General features: G+C 45.7%; 4 protein-coding genes across 4 annotated transcripts; 3 read left to right on the forward strand and 1 right to left on the reverse strand.

The window, feature by feature from the left end:
• Positions 1-3137: 3137 nt before the first annotated feature.
• Positions 3138-6048, forward strand: LOC100833607 (39S ribosomal protein L22, mitochondrial). Its single transcript, XM_003575329.3, has 7 exons — positions 3138-3382; positions 3501-3653; positions 4064-4146; positions 4412-4570; positions 5126-5236; positions 5350-5416; positions 5502-6048. The coding sequence occupies exons 2-7, from the start codon at positions 3512-3514 to the stop codon at positions 5768-5770; spliced, it is 831 nt and encodes a 276-aa protein (XP_003575377.1). The 5' UTR covers positions 3138-3382; positions 3501-3511; the 3' UTR covers positions 5771-6048.
• A 1039-nt stretch (positions 6049-7087) lies between these two features.
• LOC100833914 (protein ECERIFERUM 1) lies at positions 7088-12753 on the reverse strand. The gene is made up of 10 exons (XM_003575330.4): positions 12587-12753; positions 11460-11683; positions 11119-11351; positions 9643-9862; positions 9096-9477; positions 8902-9009; positions 8438-8638; positions 8244-8342; positions 7589-7759; positions 7088-7469 (listed from the first exon to the last, which is right to left on the reverse strand). Exons 1-10 carry the CDS (start codon positions 12644-12646, stop codon positions 7308-7310), a joined length of 1860 nt encoding a protein of 619 aa, XP_003575378.1. The 5' UTR covers positions 12647-12753; the 3' UTR covers positions 7088-7307.
• Positions 12754-14315: 1562 nt separating this feature from the next.
• Positions 14316-14702, forward strand: LOC104584290 (auxin-responsive protein SAUR32). Its single transcript, XM_010238528.1, has one exon. The coding sequence runs from the start codon at positions 14316-14318 to the stop codon at positions 14700-14702; it is 387 nt and encodes a 128-aa protein (XP_010236830.1).
• Positions 14703-17891: 3189 nt separating this feature from the next.
• LOC104583806 (auxin-responsive protein SAUR32) lies at positions 17892-18902 on the forward strand. Its single transcript, XM_010237413.3, has one exon. The coding sequence runs from the start codon at positions 18170-18172 to the stop codon at positions 18590-18592; it is 423 nt and encodes a 140-aa protein (XP_010235715.1). The 5' UTR covers positions 17892-18169; the 3' UTR covers positions 18593-18902.
• The last annotated feature ends 137 nt before the right edge of the window (positions 18903-19039 follow it).

Consider the following 19039-nt stretch of genomic DNA (forward strand, 5'->3'; position numbering starts at 1 on the left):
CGAGATCAAATGGCACAAAACGATTCGTTGGCCTCAAAAAGGAAAGAAGCGTAGCGGTGTTTTACAACTTTTTGTTTATATTGAGTCGTAGGAAATCTGTACTATAAAAAGGAAGTACATATGGGAAAGGTTTGGGTGAATCAACTTACGTACACAAATCTACCAAGTTTGCACCCACATAAAGCCTAAACCCATTTGTGAGAAGAGGGAAGACAAACACTGTCCTAACTGTCGCGACTATGTCAGTATTTGCCGGTAGTACCGCCTAATTAAGAGGTACTTCCGGGGGCCGGAAGTTCTGCCCCAGTACTAGTCAAGTAGTGAAACGCTACTGGACTCTGCATGCGTATTGCGGTAGGAGACCTGTATCAGGGCAGAACTTCTACCCCCTAGAACTTCTGGTCTTGTACTGGTCAACTATTGCTCTTACTGAAACATGCCCCAACGGTTAGATTTTGAAGGACTATAAAAGGGCTTCGTCCCCAACGGGTTTCTTGCCCGAGCTCGCCCAGTTCATCCCCATTCTCTCACTCAAGAACACCAAGAGTTTCAAATCTCGAGATCTCTCTCCCTAGTGCATCCCCAAGCCAATACTTTGAGGAAAGGGAGAACATCTCAATCTAGGGTTTCACCAAATCAAAAGTTGATTCCCCTCGTTTTACTTGGTGGATTTTGTTACTCTTGTGATTTTGGGATCCCTAGCCAGAAGGTGTCTCCTCAAGATCTCCAATCTTGTGAGGAGGTGATTTTGGATTCGGAAAGGAGCCTCCAATTGAGTTGTGGAGTCATGCCCTTCTCCTTGTTTGTAAAGGTTCGGCGTTCGCCTTCAAGGAAGCCATTAGTGGAGCTCACCTCGCCTTTGTGGTGTTGTGAGAGGAGAATAGAGTGAGCCTTTGTGGCGCCTCTATCTTTGTGGTAGAGCACTTCTCCAAACGGAGATGTACACCTACTCCAATCGGTGGAACTCTAGGATAAATCTTTGTCTATTGTGTGGTATTATTCTTACCCCTTTACTTACTTGTTTTACTTCATTATCTATCTTTTGCTTCAGCCAGTGCTTTGGCTATTGCATTTCATACTAGGGTTGCATTCATTTTAGAAAATTTAGTAAACCCTAGGATTAAGTGTTTGTATCTTTCAAGAAAAGGAAAAGAAAAGGTTAAAATTTGTTAGTCGCCTATTCCCCCCCATACCGATCTTTCAAATGCCCTCACTCAAATTTGATATACCAATAGAAATGTTATGTTTTCACCATTGGTGCCCCCTCTAATTTAAGTTACAACTTCTTAAGGATGTCTAAATGCGTCCTCTTAATTTTTCTCCTGGCTCCACCCTTAGCACCCCCTGCCTACCCTAGCCAGATCTGTGCCGCCGCCGACCACCCTCGGCCAGATCCGGCAGCCCCACCCGCCTCCTTCCCCACGCGCGGCCGTGGCTCGTCGTCGCCGCCCCTAGTCAGTGCCTGAGATGAAGGGGCGCCTTCCCCACCCGAGGTAAGTTTTTTATTTTAAATCTTTCATTTTTAAATAAAAGTTCTTCATAAAAATATAAAATGAAAAGTTCAAAAACTAAAAGTGCAAAATTAAAACTAAAAGTTCGAAAGATTAAAAGTTCAAAAAATTAAAAGCCAAGGAACAAAAAATAAAAAGTTGCCAAAAATGGCAAAATAAAGTTCTGACACCCAAAAATGGGTTGTCGGAATTCGCCTGCCAAATCTGGTCCTGGCAGTTGTCCGCCAGATAGACACTACAAAAAAAGAGAGGAAGAAACAAAATCCGTGCTACCATGCTCGAACCAACGATCTTTGTCTAGAGAAATTCCCCTGTAACAATAGTTTGGAAATGCATAATACTTTTTATTTACAATTAATGACGCGCTTGGCTAAATGGCCGGCCATGGTGAAGCAGGTGATGGCGAGAGATCCTTGTGAGTTTTTTTTTGAGTAAATATCACAAAACCCCTGGTTTCGGAAGAGCCGTATCGCAAAACTACACCTTTTGGTTTTCTTATCACTTAACCCGTATTTTTGGACAAAACTGTATCGGTAAACCCGTAATCTTGCTGTCAACGCTGCTAACAGGGAAACTATCATCGGGGCCCACATGTCGGCCTCTCAAGTGATTTTCTCGGTTAACTGAGCATGTCCTGGTTCGGTTTTCAGCCGGTTCGGGCCGGCCTGGGCGGCTTTGCGGGTATATTGGAGGCAATATGGCGTGACGCCAGTTATTTCAGTCCCGCGCCCCCTCTATCTCCCGCGTTTGTAGTTCTTCCCGTTGTTCTTGTCATTTCTCGGTGGGATCGATGAAATCGAAGGAGGCGGTCGTGGAGCTGGAGATGTTGAGAGAATTATCAAGTGGATCTACCATCTCCTCCCTACAGGTGAGTGCGATTTTGTTGTTTTCGTCTTCTCTGTTCCAATTTGAGGATTAGGGTTTCGGGCAGAATAGGGGAAATTGAGGATTTCTTTGGATTTGGTTGCAATTTTTCAGTTGGAGTACCGGGTAGGGAGGATTTGATGCTTCAGTGCCTTGGTATTTAGGAATTTGGCAAAGTGCCGATGTATGTGGATGATTTGGAGTACTGTGGTTCAGAGGATGAGTCTGTTTTGAGGTGCTGTTGTGGGATGATACTAGTGAGAAGGGTTGCTTTTGAAGGCATTAAAAAATGGTCAGTGTTTCACTAGCTGTTGCAATGAGGTGATTATGGGGTCCTTTTTTGTTTGCATTTCTTTGCAAAATTTTCCAATATGTTTTGTTAAAATTGTGAAGTATTTCGCCCGTAGCCCCTACAATATACCCGCCCAGGCCAGCCCGAATCGGCTGAAAACCGAACCAGGGCATGCTCAGTTAACCGAGAATTCGCTTGAGAGGCCGACATGTGGGCCCCGATGACAGTCTCCTTGTTAGCAGCGTTTACAGCGAGATTACAGGTTTACCGATACAGTTTTGTCCAAAAAATACGGGTTAAGTGATAAGAAAACCAAAAGTGTAGTTTTGCGATACGGTTCTTTCGAAACCAGGCGTTTTGTGATATATATTTTTTTTTGGGATGCGAGCGTGGGACTGGGATACTCCAGTGTTCACGGACTCTGCCCTGTCCTCGTTTCCCCTGGGCCGGAGCCCATCTATCTCTCCTTTTCTTTCCTTCACCTCTCCCTCTTTTGGCCCATCTCGCTGTGGAGCGCCCTAGCCCCCTCGTTCGTCTTCCTCCTCGCGCACAACTCCATTCCAGTAGCGCAAGCGCCGCCGCCGGTTGATCTCCCCTTCGATTCTTTCGCTTCCGGCCGTTTCTCCTCCCATCACTCCACGAATCTATTCTTCCCTGTAGCTCCCCGTTTTATGTCCTTAATCTCCCCTAATTCGTAACTGAGGCAAAAATCAAGGTAAGGCAGCTGCCCTACCTTGCCCGGTGTGCCGGCTGGCGCACAACCGGCACACCATCTAGATCCACTACTGTTAATTTCTCGGGCGGTTTATGTGATGGGTGGAGCGACCTCGCAGGTTCCTGGGCCATGGTAGGCTGGCGGGCGTCGGGCGTTCGTGCCGTTCTTCGCCGGCTCGGCGCGGCGGCGGCGGAGAAACCAGATAGCCGTGTGTTCGCGGCGAGCTATAGCAGCAGTACGAGCAGCAGCGCGAATGCTCCATTTCGCTTGGGTGTGTCCCTCATTGTCCCTAATCTCCGTTTCATTACTGTATAGATACGCACTAGCGTGACATGATCCCGATGCTCATCCGAAGTACAGGTAGAAATCTTTGCTAGAATTTATGTAATTGCTTGTTGAGGTTGATGAGAGTATGGGATTCGGAACGGATCGTCATAACAAAGTAGTGTCATTTACATCTTATTTTGATTAGCCTCAGTGTGCCCGTGCACACAATGCTGGTGCTATGATCCTTGCTGCTTTAGTTATAACTTGTAACCATCTTTTGATGAGGTTTTGTACTGGATGAAATCTTCATGTGCTTATGTTTAGAACCATCCTTTTTAGTAGCAAGTGTATTAGTGGTGTTCTATTCTTGTTATTTTGGTGGATTTCTAACAATAGTTATTTCTAACCATGTAGGACAATACACAAATTTGTTGAGGGCACACACTTCCACCTCCAGGGGGATTCCAGCGAACTTCCATCAGCTGTTCCGCAATGCTGTAATGTTCTTTCCCTGTTCTGCTTCAATTTCTTATCCACCCATGTTTAAGTATGGTTACTGGTTGACCTTTGGAGTTTTGGTAATAACTATAATTCCTTTGCAACTACTGACATCGATCAAATTTTGAAGAGTGGTTTCATCAGCAGGGACTTTTGTGCCTGGGCATCATATTGACACCATTACGATCACATTGCTTGGCTTCATAAATCATAATGACATGGATTTTGTTTTTGTTTACATGGAGAATTGGTATTTCATTGTAGGGAATATCAACCACTAGGAACTTACTTGCTGCAGATGATGCTATGGTTCCCACTTCTTCTCCTTTGACACCTCCACTGGAGGATGCAGAAGAGACTGACAAAAAGGGGGCAGTGGTTAAGCGACTGAAAGTCCAAGCCATAAAGAAGGATATCAAGCAGGTACAACAGCTCAGTAGTTGTTATGTTCCTCCAATTATCCTAAAATGTTTGAGTAAGGACATGTATGCGGTTTCCTCAAAACTTCTCTTGAAGGTGTGGGTTTGTCAAAATGCATGTGGTTACGTGAAAGTGTTCGTCTCAAAGTACAGTTCAGCAGGCAGAATATCATGCATTTAGCTGTTTGATGCACGTCCTCTGTAATTGTTAAACATGTGTTCCTGAGATTTGCAATGTTGCATAGCAAAGCACATTGTTAGTAACGATGAAAGTGAAAAATATAAGCTTTCAGTGTATGCATTCTGGTTTTCAGTACAAGCTGCACTTGTTTCGTAGCATCAATTTAAAAAGTGTCAGTATCCTTTACTTATCGCTGAATTTTATTTTATATTTGGCTGAAACATTTTCTTCTCTGACTTAACCGAAATGGCGAGCATGTAGAGAGATTAAGGCAGTCCAGCAGACTTCATGAACTGTAGTACTGCTCATAATTTTTTACTGCTACCATGAAGAGGTATTCATTTTTGTAATTCATCTTAATCTTTCTGGCTATTATAGAGCCCTAAGAAGGTGAATCTGGTAGCCAAGCTGGTTCGAGGAATGCGTGTGGAAGACGCCCTTTTGCAGCTGCAAGTGACAGTTAAAAGGGCCGCAAAAACTTTGTACCAGGTTCAGTAATTAGCAAAATCTCACCTACTCAAGTAATTCTACCATTTCTCGTGACAGCTCCAGAGTAACCATTGGTATTTTTTCTAAGAGTTTCATCCTACCAATTGCTGTAGGTGATTCATTCTGCTCGTGCCAATGCAGCTCACAACCATGGACTGGATCCTGATAAACTTATTGTCGGTAAGATTGTAACGAGGCACACATTTATCCCATATCTGCATAAATTCAATCATTCATTTTATCGTCCTTATCCTTGACACTGCAGAAGAGGCCTTTGTGGGGAAAGGGCTTTATCTTAAGAGGTTGTCTTACCATGCCAAAGGAAGGTGCGGTGTCATGGTGAGACCTAGGTGCAGACTGACGGTGGTAGTTAGAGAAGCTACAGCTGAGGAAGAAGCAAAGATTGCTAAACTCAGAGTTAGCAACTACAAAAAGCTCACCCGAAAGGAGAAGCAGCTCATGCCTCACCGGCTTATTGAGGTTAGCCCAAGGTGGGCTCGCAAAAGGAAAGAGGAGGCTGGTGCTACAGCATAGTTATGAGTTTCCGTCTGCAGGGATGGTCTTTCTTCACTGGCGTGGAGCTGGAGAATAGCTGCATCTTCAGTCTTCTGGTTCATCCGTTGAAATTTACAAAACAGTTGTGACTCTCACGTGAAAGAATTGGTGTTGTCATTTGCCTGACCAGTCTTTGTTCTGTTTGTGTCGTCTGTATGAAGAACTGTTTCAAGATATTTACCCTGAGATATTTTGGTTTTGATGGCAAAATCTGCTTAACAATAAATAAATTGACTGTTGATGGTGTTGTTTGATCAGTTTGTTTTTTATGAGCTGTAGAAATGCTGTCTTAATCAAGGCGCTTACATTGTTTATCATCTCCGAAGTGCATTGTGTGATCTTTGCTGGCTTGATATCTTATCACTGCTTAACAATAAATAAATTGACTGTTGACGGTGTTGTTTGATCAGTTTGTTTTTAATGGAACTGTATAAATGCTGTCTTAATCAAGGCGCTTACGTTGTTTATCATCTCCGAAGTGCATTATGTGATCTTTGCTGGCTTGATATCTTATCATCTCCTAAGCGAATTGTGTGATGTTTTCTTGTCTGATCTTGTATCATATCCGAAGTGAATTGTGTGATGTTTGCTGGTTTATTCGTGAGGTAAACATTATTTTGATACCAGCGTAGGTGACAGTAACCATCAACGTCTGTCACTAGGCTCAGGTTGTGGATTCTGTGGGGCCGGCCGGCGTTTGCATCGTACTACCTCTTTCCTTGACTCGTTTGTTAATTTCATTAGATTGTGGATCTGGCTATTAGTAAGTTCCTTTGATTTAGTTTCAAAAAAGAAAAGTTCCTTTGATTTTGTTGGCACGGGGCATATTATCAAAGTGCGATCAAAGCCTCTGCTGTCCTGTCCTCCCTGCCGGCACCCATGGTGTCTTCCTCGTCTGCGGTGCCTCGCTAACCCGCACTCCACGCCCAACCAGATGCCTCTCCAGCGTGCAGTTGAACCAACCATCACCACCGTTGGTTCTGTCGCCGTCCCATGACCCAAACATGACCGCCGTTGGGTCTATCAACGTCCATGGCCATCCCTCTGGCCCCTACTCCCAACATCATCACCCCTCCCAAAGTCCCTATCCTAATCCACAAAACCCTAACCTAGATATAGACCCGCCTTCGTCTAATAAGGGTGTCCGGTCCGGTACTTCCATGTTTTCACAAACTCAAGGGAGAGCCAAGTCCAATTATTAGCGCTCAGTTTATCTTCCTTAGCTTACCTCACTCTTGGGTTCGTCAGGTTCTCTTTTCCGAGGCTGACTGGCGTTTCGATCTTGTCCCACTGCACTCAAGACACCAAAGGTATAGTAATATAATGTAATTAAGGTCGACGTTCACATTGCGCCTTCGTAAGAGCCAAACCCAGCCGTAGATGGCTGATAGATCATAGCCTATGGGCTATGGAATTCCTACCAAGCAAAGATAGTACTACTGTACTACTTCGGTTCAATTGCAGTTTTGCACCAATTTCCAGTGCCATCTTAGCATCATCATCTCCCCGGCCGTCATCAAGCTTTCGTCAGAGGGACGAATCCGTGTCTTGTAGCAGCCGACCATGTCTTCTCGATGTCCATCATGCTATCTCCACACTCATGCATGCTCCACCCTTCCAGGACGTGAAGTATTCCGGCAATATGCCACGCGCTCATCACCCTTCTCGGCAGCCAATTCTGTCAAGGACGCAGATATGCATACAAGTGCTGATCAGGACAGGTTCATTTACGGAAGACGTTTCTTTCAATCGGATAGATAAAACAGATCGTGGTTGAATATGTTATATATTTGTTACCTCGCAGGAGTGTATGTTCTGCATCGCCTCTGGGATCTTCATTGCTGGAGTACTCAGGTAAGTGCAGTCCTTGCGAACTTTCTTAGTGGGGAACTGTGATATGGGAATGAATACTGTTCCTTTTGGTGCCACCAGTTGTTCTTTAGCATCGATGCAATCTACTAGCCAAATCTGCAACAATTTGAAAGAATAAATACAAGCTGGCAAGTTCGCTCAAATGCAAGCATTGACAATACAAGATTGGTCGTAGAAAAATCGACCAACCCCTACTTTACATGTTCTACTACTCATTTCCACTATGGTTCATGCCTGGACATTTATATTGATTCAGTGGTAAGGCTAATATGGTTTCCTGACTTGCAAATGATGTTTCTTATGCACTGGTACAGGGTTACTGTTTATATGGCAAAAACAAAAATGGTTACTTAAATGTTTGGGAGTTAGAAAGTTGATCCTAGTACTCTTAACATGGAAATGCCTGTTCTATAATGTTTTAGTTTTCATGATATTCTTTCTTCTCAAGCACTCATGAGCTTATTGATAAACCTTCTGTCAATATAGATGAATAAAGCTGTCGATTATATCAATGAGCATATCAATAAAACTATGTAAATAGTACTTTTTAGGAAACTCTTCATGTCATCATAACTGTTACCTTGGGCATGTCATCGCTGGAACATTTCAAATAGCTTGCTCTGTTCTCTGGAATCTGTGGCTTGAGGATATCATACTCTTTCTTTCGATTCATGATCACCTGATCCGGATTGATCTCATGAAATGTTGGGAAAATATTCTACAAAACTATTACACAAAGAAACAGTGCAAGATAAGCAGGAATATATAGATTACCTGGATACCCCTACCACATAATGTTATAGCAATAGCACGGGCTATCTTGGAAGTCCCTGTCTGGAGGAAGACTTGCTTTGCATCTAAAGGGATACTTTTTAGCACCACTGCAGTTGCCAAGCCACTTCCATCGACAAGTTGAACCCCTAATTTTGGATATTTTTGTCTAAATAATTCTCCTGCTCCATTGAGCTCTTTTGTCTGGAGGGAAAATAAAAGGAAATGGATCAGTTCAACACTACACATGTGCCTAAATACAAATTGCTAATCACATTTGAGATAACTGAAGACAAACTATCAATGGCTGGCTGTGCATAGCATCGTGCATCTACTTTTTTTATTTTCAGCATGTTCTCTTATGATATCTTCAGTATTCAGTATTCACCAGGCTGACAGCATATCAGTGTGCACCTCAGCAATATGAAACTTCTGAAGCAGGAGTTTTGGATGAAAGAATTACATGCCTGATTTAATAGTCCAAGGCTCAGCACTTTAACCCCCCTTACATCAGCATCTAGTATCGCCTTTTCAATTAAGTCATTGATCGATTCTCTTTCCCACGTCAGGGCATACTGAAGAAAGTAAACACTTAGTAGCTTGAAAAGCATTAGAAATATACATGGATATATATGATATATGACAAGTGGGAATTGGTTACCTGGAAGTTGTATCTTGGTATCACCCATGTTTGCATCTTCAGCTTCTTTAGTTTGATTCTCTCAACCACGAATGCAGATGACCCATACATCCATGCAACTACCATTGACAGCCATGCCAAGGGCCACAGCGTCCACATATACCACTCAGAGTTTTCAGATGGTTTGGACGCTATGGAGGCGAATCCTATCCTTAGATGATATGCCGATTGCAAGTTCGTCATATGTGTGAGATGAACAAGGTCAGGTGTCTCCTCTGTTCCTTTGAGTGAGTTCTCATACAGCTCGTCCGATGACTTGTCCATAGTGCTGTATATGTAGTCATAAAATGGCATGAACAGTGAATAGTTTGTGCGGAACTGTGTGTGGTGTAGGGAATGAAACCTGGAAAAGAAAGAGGCAGAAGATTGTTATGTTCTGGTTTGTGAAGTAACTAGGAATCACTGAACTGCAAGTTTGTGTAGACCAAGAATTCAGTGACCCCAAGTCTCTTCATTTTTGTCAATGTCTTGCCTGTGTTGGATTCATGTTTTGAGATTTTGCACTTACGATGGAGTGTACATGAGGTACTTGAGAGGAGGAAAGACTTGAAAAGCCCACTTCGGCACCAACTCAAAATTGCAATGTCCCATGTTGTTCATGAAGTCAATGTAAACAATATACAACACAAAGACGAGGGCAGAACCATTTCCCATGTAAATTGTGGACAACATCGGGATTGCAAAGAGCGTGAAATAGACCACGTGTTCACCAAAAGGATGGATAACCGCTGCAATATGTAGATATATTAGAAACCAAGAGAAATTGTCAATTTACATTATACATACATGATACATTGCCGAAAAAATATTATTATGCATGAATAACTTTTTTACATTTTTTTGTTAGATATCTTTATTCTGATTACAGGTCTACTAAAAACAGTGTCCCTCCTAAGTTTTAAGGTTACTTGCTAAAACTATATTTTAAGCACTAAAATTAACTTAGTTCTATCACACAGAAGACACGAACTTGTACATTTGTAAAAAATTCCGAATTTTTTTACATTTGGAAAGTCCTTTATTCACACGACACAAACTTGCTATTTTAAGCCAAGGCGCAAAACTTTGGTTTACCCCTTTACATTCTTTCAAACTCCGTCCATCTATTCACACGATTACAAGTTAACTTTTATTTATAACCTTGTATTCCAGTCTGTGCATGCTGTTTTTTGGTTGCAACTTGCAGTATCCTTTAAAACCTATACTTGTGGTCACTCTCCCTACGGCCAACAGTGAATTGGTAAATCATTTACCAGGGACGAACTTAATAGAAGTAGTAGTAGTTACTAGGGACGGTACTAGGCATCTTAATATCTGCCTTTCCTCCCATCAAGTTTGGGTCTCTCTTTTTCCGTCGATAAGTTTCGGCCAAAAATTAATGCTTGCACTTGGAAGGACGTGGTCTCCGCTGCCGCATATCAGGAAGTCACATGCATTGCTTCGCTTGTTCCCTCGCAGAGGAGGAATGTGGTCCGAGCCTGCGCGTTAAAAGCTACTAATCCAGTGCGGCGTAGTACAGTATAGTCCTGTGTTACTGTTTGCGGTCAGACGCCGCACACTACACGTATTCAGTGGTCCCTGTCAAAATTGATAGAGGAAAGGAGTACGAGCATTGCAAGAGGCCGTCAGCTTAAATGCGCGTAGGGCACTAGCGCTGGACATTTCTGGAAACCGCTTGCCCCAAAGTAATAAAGTAAAAACTGTAAAATATGAAGGTTAAAAAAAGATCATCTTAAGCAGCCGTAAGGGGTTCTTTATTGTCCATGCTATTCATTCTCGTCCTGTGCATACTGTTGTCGGATCTTATGCTTGCCGTGCTTGCTACCGGAGCTGAATTATTGAAACGCGACACGATGAATGTAACAACTGCTAGACTGATTAATTAAAGACTCGAGCAATAGATAAGTAGTACTACTACTCCGTAAGAGACTATTATATGGTGACAAAATCAGTGGGAATGAATGAACGAACGAATGCTACTTACAGGTGATGGGCTCGGTGACGATGGAGGCGTGGTGGTGGGAGTGGTAGCGCGAGTAGAGGAAATGGTGGTGCAGCGCGCGGTGGAACCAGTAGTAGAGGAACTCGACTGGCCCGGCGTGGAGCAGCGCCGTCATGACGGCGCCGTCCGTCCTCCACAGCGGGAACCCCCTCACGCTCGGCATCGCCAGGTACCCCGCGTAGAACAGCAGCCCGTTGAAGATGATCTGGTCGTCCCTGCAAAATCGCAATTCCATCCAATCCAGCCCCGTTTCAAGATGAAATTATTACACGATACACATAGAACTCTGAGGTCTGGAGATTTTGTCGATTTTGCTTGCTCACCATCCACGCTCGCGGTCGACCTGGTCGAACTCGATGCCGCGGTCGACGATGCGGTGCTTGCTGCGGGCGGTCTGGTAGCGGGAGAGGCTGATCCAGATCTGGTTGTGGATCATCCGGAGCAGCAGCGACGGCAGGATGAGCGCGTAGGCGAGGTCGATGTCGCCCCAACCCTTGGTCATCACCCGGTGCGCGCCATGGACCACCACGGGCGCCATCACCAGGTACTGTTGTGCAGCGCAGCATTGCCATGCCGCCAGAGGAGGAGGACAAACGGGTACCCAGGTTGAGAATCTCTCAGGAGCAAAATACTGTAGTAAATGCATTCATTGTCTTTGGGGGGGCTGCTATTGGGTATTTTTCTATATATACTTTGGACATACTTTTAGTTTATTCCTAGTTTGGTAGCTTAATATGGTGGTTTGTCAGATTTTTTCGATTTGGGGCTGTATTCACCGGACTCGGTTTTTGCGCAGCCGTTTGCTATAATCCTTCAATTTGACTTGTAGTATCTTCACAATGTGAGGTGGATTAACCAGGAAAACTGTAAATCTCTCCCCATACGGCCATACCCAAATGGATTTTGACAAATTTGTATGGGAAGAATTTCCCCCCTTCCATCTCTGCTGGAGACATTTGCACGACACTACGACCGTCGTGCTGGCGGTCACCGCAACTCAAAGGGCAAAATCAGAAGGGAGGAAATGGTAAAGGGAGAAATGGCAGGTTTGTGTTTATATCTGCTCATGATGCTCCTAAATCTACCAAGAGCACAAACATGCAGACTATGAACAAATTATCCGGGATGCCGTCGACTGTATATGAATATGAAGTTATGAGAATCTACTCAAGTCTAGCAAACAGTAACTGAAGATTTATGGTGTCCTAACTCCTAACATGCAGAATACCAAACATCTGCTTTGCAAAAAAACTCGTCTTCCGAGCAACTCAGGGAATCAGCGTAGCAACTTAACCCTGTTCGTCCGGTTCAGACCTCGCTTCTTCCTTAGCGAGATGAACTAGGTGAGGGACAGAAGAAATGCATGCCTCTTCCTAAACATCTCTACTCGAGCAAAGAAATAAGGCAAAGGAAGGAGGGCGAAGAAGATGAACATCAGTATCGCGCGTACCTTGAAGTTGCCGAGCCTCTGCCATGGCCACTCAGTCAAAGGCCCCGGTCTGGTCGCCATGGCTGCTGCCGCCCTCTGTGCAGTGGTCACCCCGGCCACCCAGTACGAAGGCGGTACTGAGTCCAAGGCAAACGCTCTTCTTCCCCTCTGGCTAACCAGCGCCCTCTCCCTTGGTTTTTTATAATAAGCGTCGCTGCGCGAGTTGCACAGCTGCACACCACACCAGCAGCTGAGCAGTACGCCACCACCTTGCCTTGGTTTCTCTCTCCGTCTCGCCTGTATGCGTTTGTGTGTTGCGTGTGAATGGTCACGCTGGTCAGTGCTCAGTCGATCGGTCACACGGCACGGTCAGGTCAGATCATGCGTACGCTGCACAGGCAGGCTCTGCACTGCCCGGCACGGGTCCGTTTTGGCTTCACGCCCCATGTGTGGGCTGTGGCTGCCCACCGGCCGATCGACCACCCCCACCCCCGTTGCGGCCAGGCAAACACCCAACGCCCCCTAGACGAACGCTTTGATTGACGCGTCAGGGGAAAAGGCCGGCATCTCACGCCCCGCGACCGCGAGATCCATGCACGTACGACGCGCCGATATGAAGGCGGTTACGCAGTAAAGTCGCTTGGCCGACGGCGGTGGAGGGAAGCGTAGACAGCGGCGGTCTAGTGGACGGAGCAAGGTCGGCAGAGGCGGTTGCGGCCACAAAGGTTTGTTCGGGTCACGCCGAAAACGCCTGTCCGCTGCGCTGAGTGTGCCCACGCCACGCGAGACGCGAGGCTTTTACGTACGTGCTGGGGGACTTTGGAACGGGGGAACCGGAAGCGTAGACAGCTAGGGCTTATTCAGTTGTGATGTGCTGTGGTTTACTGGTTTGATTTCTGCTGGCCAAGTTCCGGGAAGCATTGTCGATGGGCAACGACGACCGGCCGACAGGGATGGCAAGCGGTAGAAGCGAATATACATGTGTTTCGTTGATGTCACGATGTGGAGGAAAGGATTGTTTGTTGTTGCTCCTGTGATATCAGGTCAGCGTAGATACTTGGAACGAGATAGGTGGGCGGGCGGTGAGCCAATTTTCCTCGAAAAATGATTAACTTGGGAGGGCAGCAAAACACACGGAGAGGTTAAAGAATTGGTTGATGTGCCTTGTTCGACTATGTTTCTTACGGAGTACTATCTTAACCATGTTTATCATATCCGTTGTGACATGTACACGACAACAGGACAAGTGTCTCCAAGAAAAGTTTTTTTTTTTTGGTCTGAAGATTTCAGGACGAGTTATCGTGAATCATTGGGCGGTCGTGTTTTGGGAGCCTTCCTTGAACGATCCAGATTCAGCCCACGGACATTGCGTGGGCCGTTTCTTCTTGACCAACAACAAAAGGTGCAAGAATTGTTTTCGAAGTTGGGCTGTACTACTACCCCGCAAGAATTGCTCGAGAATTCGGATACCTCGCCGGGTCCGAGTAAGCAACGACGACCCCGCCGAGGACTATTTCGTCACGAAGCAATCCAAATCAAGCGAAGCAAAAAGCGCGTTCCACGCCGCAATCGCACTATATAAATTCAGCACCCGCGACGCCACAAAATTCCAACCCGAATAGAGGCGAGTACCCGCTCTTAAGCGACCTACCTAGCTAGCGGTTCGCCGCCGCGGTGCCCAAAGGGGGGCGCGCGCGTGCGAAGAACCAGCAGCAGCGAGGCGAGGCGAACTTCAATTCGATTCCGATCGATGAAGCAGCAGCACCAAGCAACACGGTGCCATCTCCTCTCCCGGACCGCCTCCCGCAACGACGCGGCGGAGGCAATGGCGCCGGCGATCACCAAGGGCTGCGCGACGTTCTGGGTCGCGGAGAACAAGGGTCGGGACCAGCCGCTGCGGCGGTTCGCGGTGCCGGTGGCGCTGCTGGGGCACCCGCGGATCCTGGAGCTGCTCGGGGAGGCGCGGGAGGAGTACGGGTACTCGCACCAGGGCGCCGTCGTCGTCCCCTGCGGCGCCGAGCGATTCCAGAGGGCGGTGGACGCGGCGAGGGCAGATAACAGGCAACACCACCACCATCATCACTTCGGCCTTCCTCACCTTGCCGGGTGCTTTAAGCCCTCGCATGTTGTTGCTTAGGATCGAGGCCATGCTCGCCCTTTCTTGGTTTGGTGATCAAAATTGGTATCCACCACCATGTAAAAATTTGATCGGATTCTTTGATTCTTTCTTGGTTTGGTGATCGAATTGGTATCCACCACCATGTAAATTTTTTGTAGCTGTGAAAGGTTGTTGATTAGTACTAGTTTCTATTGTATATGTCACAGAACTCTTGTACATGATCGTTCAATTGTTGGTCAAAAATTGTTCTCTGTCCGACTCTGTTTTACAAGAATTTTGAGCAAGAACATTTAGTTAATCGATTCTTAAAGCCTCACCTTCAATTCGCGTACTCGTACGTGGTTCCAGAATTGTAAACATATAAGCGACCTCGAAATGCCATGTCTCCTTTTTTTATGTTTGACTGTGATCATCCACAGAGTGGAACCCAACTAGTTACAGTCTTACGGACGGGAGCCTTGCTTGACTATGGTCGCCGAGGAGGAACACGGCCGGAAGTTCTTTTTGGTCTGAGGAAGAGGAATTGTACATCGATCGTGGTTTTTTTTTTCATAGGGTTTATGACGTGTTTATTATTCTGTTATTGGATAATATACGATGATCGAGTTGACAGACAGACCTAGTCAAGGCCTGGACCGAGACAAAGAAGCAGAGCAAAGGAGCTTTCCTAGTAGAAGTCATGTTTTGACTGAACAGTTGTGTTTCACTCGAAAGAAACAATGAAGACTAAACGGTTATGCATCTGCCAAATTTCCACGACGAAGACGTCAAAGTTTCATGTCCCACTGAATATGTACCAGAAAAGTTTCTTCAGTACTCCCTCCGTTTCACAAAGATTGACACGGTTTTGAACTATAACCAGTTCAAAGTCACGCCGATTTTTATGAAATGGAGGGAGTATTAGTTTCTGGTACTCCTTCCGTTTTTTTTTGTACGGCGTATATTTTCTTGCACGAAGATTAGCGCCGCCGGCCATCCACGAGCATGCCAGCAACTGCTGGCTTTCTCCCGTACATGAATTCATCAATAACTGCCCATATCCGTGCAAGGAAAAGGATTTCCGCAAGAAGAAAAATGAAGCAAAATGAAACTGCTGTTTTTTTCTCCGCATGCTACAGTGGGCTGCCGTTTCTCCTCTCTTGTGCAACTGAATCGCGCCTTACATTTCGAAACTTATGTGAAAAATTTACACGCCCTGTATATAAAAACGGAGGGAGTACATATTTTTTTTCCCTAATTATCAAAACCGTACACACTGGTTTTTTTTTTGCCCACTGAAATTAAACAGTGTTGGTGCAACATATAACAGTTTTGCATCGGACTTGCCATGTGGCAATCCATCGTGAGCGCATGGGAGCATCGTGTCAGTTCTCGGCGCTCACCAAGGAGAAGTGCTAGACGTTGGTGACACCAAGGAAAAAAGGGCCCAGGAGATGGTGCGAAGAAAGGAAAGGAACGTGCTAATGCGAGTGAGATGGGGGAATAGAACCAACCATGTGGCAAATCACATGCAAAATAACTTGACAATAGCTCAATGTCGCTTTTGGGCGGGTAGAGGGACCAATACGGTCGCAAGTGGGAGCTCACTAAGTCCCACTTCTAGTGCAATTTTTCAATTTTAGTTCAAATTTTGAGTCCAGTATTTGAACTAGCAAATCCCAAATGAAATAGAAGTGGGACTTATGTGGGTTCCACTTCCAACCCTACGGACCAAGCTATCCGCTTTTGGCAACTCAGAGACGAAATACCTAGTAAAAAAATGCATGACCAAATGTATACTTTTATGATAGTTGGGGGAGAAAATATATAATTATCTCCTGAATATAAGTGAAATGCTCTTAGCTCCTATTGACGCAAGGTTTTTGGGCAAGAAATTATAATGCTCCTTTTCAAGTGTAAAGAGTAGTTCTAGTGCACATTGAGTGAATTCCAATCATCGCCCTTGGATCTTTATCAAAGTGTCCTACATTGTTTTGTTTTTTTTGCAGGGAAAAAACTTCAATTAATCAGGAATTCTGTTACAGTCATTACAAATAGCATGTAAAATAAAACTTCGCTTTTCCCCTAGCCAACACCTAGTATGTTTTTCAGTTCTACCATGAGTTGCAAAGCAATGAGCCACACCATTTTGGTTTCTGCATTGTTTTTCTCTTGCTTAATCTTAACTTGGAACCCAGCATCACTTGTCTCGATCTTCATTGAGAAATCTTCGCACCGACGAAAATTACATCCACGATAGTTATGGCATCTGAAACAATTGTGTGTCGCAGCTAACACACGATTATCTCACAAGGTTCTCGCAACCATCTAGACTAAACTCACTCACCCATGATTGGCTTCAAGAAATAATCATGTGGATGATTCTATTGGTATTAAGAGTTGGATTTGTCGGTAAGTATTTTTTTATTGGATTCGTCAGTAAGTATTGACATGAATACTATAGTAGGGTACCCTTAAGGTACAAACCAACTTCCCTCCTAAGGACCATTGATTTCTTAACTAAATTTTATGTCTAGGCCCTCGCAATTTGAAGGCCCTAAGTGCAAGACAACAAATTTTATTTAAGTGAGTGACCAATGATTATCAATCCGTAGGAGGCAATGAACAAAGTAGTCTTTCTTCCTCAAACAATCCCGCAAGAAATAAAAATAGTTTTTGTTGTTGTCCAACATCCCTAGTGCACTTGTCAATTACTCCCTCCGATCCTAAATTGTTGTCGAAATATTACATGTATCTAGACGCCTTTTAAGAATAAATACATTCATATTTTGACAAATTTATGTCAAGAATTTAGAATCAGAGGTACATTAGTTGTTTAGTTGGTCCCTAAACCCACACATGAGCGCATGGTGAGCCATTTTTCTCGAAAAGAAACTTGAAATGTAAGAAAAACACACACACATTAAAGTATTTCTATGTCAACGTCTTAACCATTGTTTATCATAACAATTGTGTCATATACACGACAACTGAAGCCTCTCAAAGAAAAGCTTTTTTTGTCAGAGGACTTTAGGACGAGTGATCATGAATCATGGGCCGTCGTGTTTTGGAAGCCTACCTCGAACGCTCCAGATTCGGCCAGCGGACATACGTGGGCCGTTTCCTCTTCACCAACAACAAAAGGCGTAAGAATTATTTTTAGCAGCTGGGCTATACCCGTCAAACGGAAACCTCAACGCGAGTCCGAGTAAGCAGCGACGACCCCCGCGGCCGAGGACTCTTTCGGCACGAAGCAATCAAGCGAAGCAAAAGCGCGTTCACGCCGCGATTAATTGCACGCGCCTTACGCCCTTACCCACACCCATCACCGCCCCGCGACCACTATATAAATTAACACCCGCGATGCCCCAAAATTCCAACTGGAAGAGAAGCGAGGACCATCTCTAGCGACCTTACCTACCGATCGACAGCGGTTCCGCCGCCGCGTGCTAAGAACCGGCAGCAGCGAAGCGAGGCGAGGGATTCGATTCGATTCCATTCGACCGATGAAGCAGCAGCAGCAGCAAGAAGCGGCGCGGTGCCATCTCCTGGCCGGGGCCGCCTCCCGCCACGACGCGGCGGAGGCAGAGGCGCCGGCGGTCACCAAGGGTTGCGCGACGATCTGGGTCGGCGCGTCCGCGGAGGAGAAGGATCGCGATCAGGGGGATCAGGAGCTGCGGCGGTTCGCGGTGCCGGTGGCGCTGCTGGGGCACCCGCGGATCCTGGAGCTGCTCGGGGAGGCGCGGGAGGAGTACGGGTACGCGCACCAGGGCGCCGTCGTCGTCCCCTGCGGCGCCGAGCGCTTCCAGGAGGCGGTGGACGCGGCGAGGGCAGATCAACGGCACCGGCATCACCACCACCACCACCACTTCGGCGGCCTTCCTCACCAACTTGCCGGGTGCTTTAGGCCCTCGCGTGTTGTTGCTTAGGATCGGATCGGGATCCCTTGGGCTCGGCGTCTTTAATCATTTCTTGGTCTGGTGATCGAATTGGTATCCACGACCATGTAAAATTTGGCACGCACATGGCGTCTAGTTGATCGGATTGCCGTGAATCATGCGGCCATTCTTTCCGGGTAGACCAGAGGTTAACTGATTTGTAGTTTCTGTTGTACATGTGACAGAGAATTCTTGTATATGATCCTTCCATTGTTGGTCAAGTCAATTTGTTCTCCGCCCGACTCTATCATCCACAGAGTCGAATCAACTGCATCGTGGTACCCTTCCTTTTTGGTGTTTATTATTCCGGATAATGTACGATTCAGTTGACTAGAAGTACCTGTTAGACCTGTTAAGGTCTGGACCGAAACAAAGAAGCGTAACAAATTAGCTTTCCCAGTACAAGTCATGTTTTGACTAGGCAATTGTGTTTCCCTA

This window comes from Brachypodium distachyon, chromosome 3 (genome assembly GCF_000005505.3).
Source record: "Brachypodium distachyon strain Bd21 chromosome 3, Brachypodium_distachyon_v3.0, whole genome shotgun sequence".
Taxonomy (NCBI): Eukaryota; Viridiplantae; Streptophyta; class Magnoliopsida; order Poales; family Poaceae; genus Brachypodium; species Brachypodium distachyon.

Bases quoted from the DNA above. Each gene is read 5' to 3' on its own strand.
- LOC100833607 (XM_003575329.3), top strand. From the start codon at position 3,512: ATGGTAGGCTGGCGGGCGTCGGGCGTTCGTGCCGTTCTTCGCCGGCTC. The intron at 3,654-4,063 runs GTGTGTCCCTCA...CTAACCATGTAG, and splicing joins GAATGCTCCATTTCGCTTGG to GACAATACACAAATTTGTTG. The intron at 4,571-5,125 runs GTACAACAGCTC...TGGCTATTATAG, and splicing joins TAAAGAAGGATATCAAGCAG to AGCCCTAAGAAGGTGAATCT.
- LOC104584290 (XM_010238528.1), top strand. From the start codon at position 14,316: ATGAAGCAGCAGCACCAAGCAACACGGTGCCATCTCCTCTCCCGGACC.
- LOC104583806 (XM_010237413.3), top strand. From the start codon at position 18,170: ATGAAGCAGCAGCAGCAGCAAGAAGCGGCGCGGTGCCATCTCCTGGCC.
- LOC100833914 (XM_003575330.4), bottom strand. From the start codon at position 12,646: ATGGCGACCAGACCGGGGCCTTTGACTGAGTGGCCATGGCAGAGGCTC. The intron at 9,478-9,642 runs GTAAGTGCAAAA...TTTCTTTTCCAG, and splicing joins TACCTCATGTACACTCCATC to GTTTCATTCCCTACACCACA. The intron at 7,470-7,588 runs GTAACAAATATA...CGTCCTTGACAG, and splicing joins AGAACATACACTCCTGCGAG to AATTGGCTGCCGAGAAGGGT.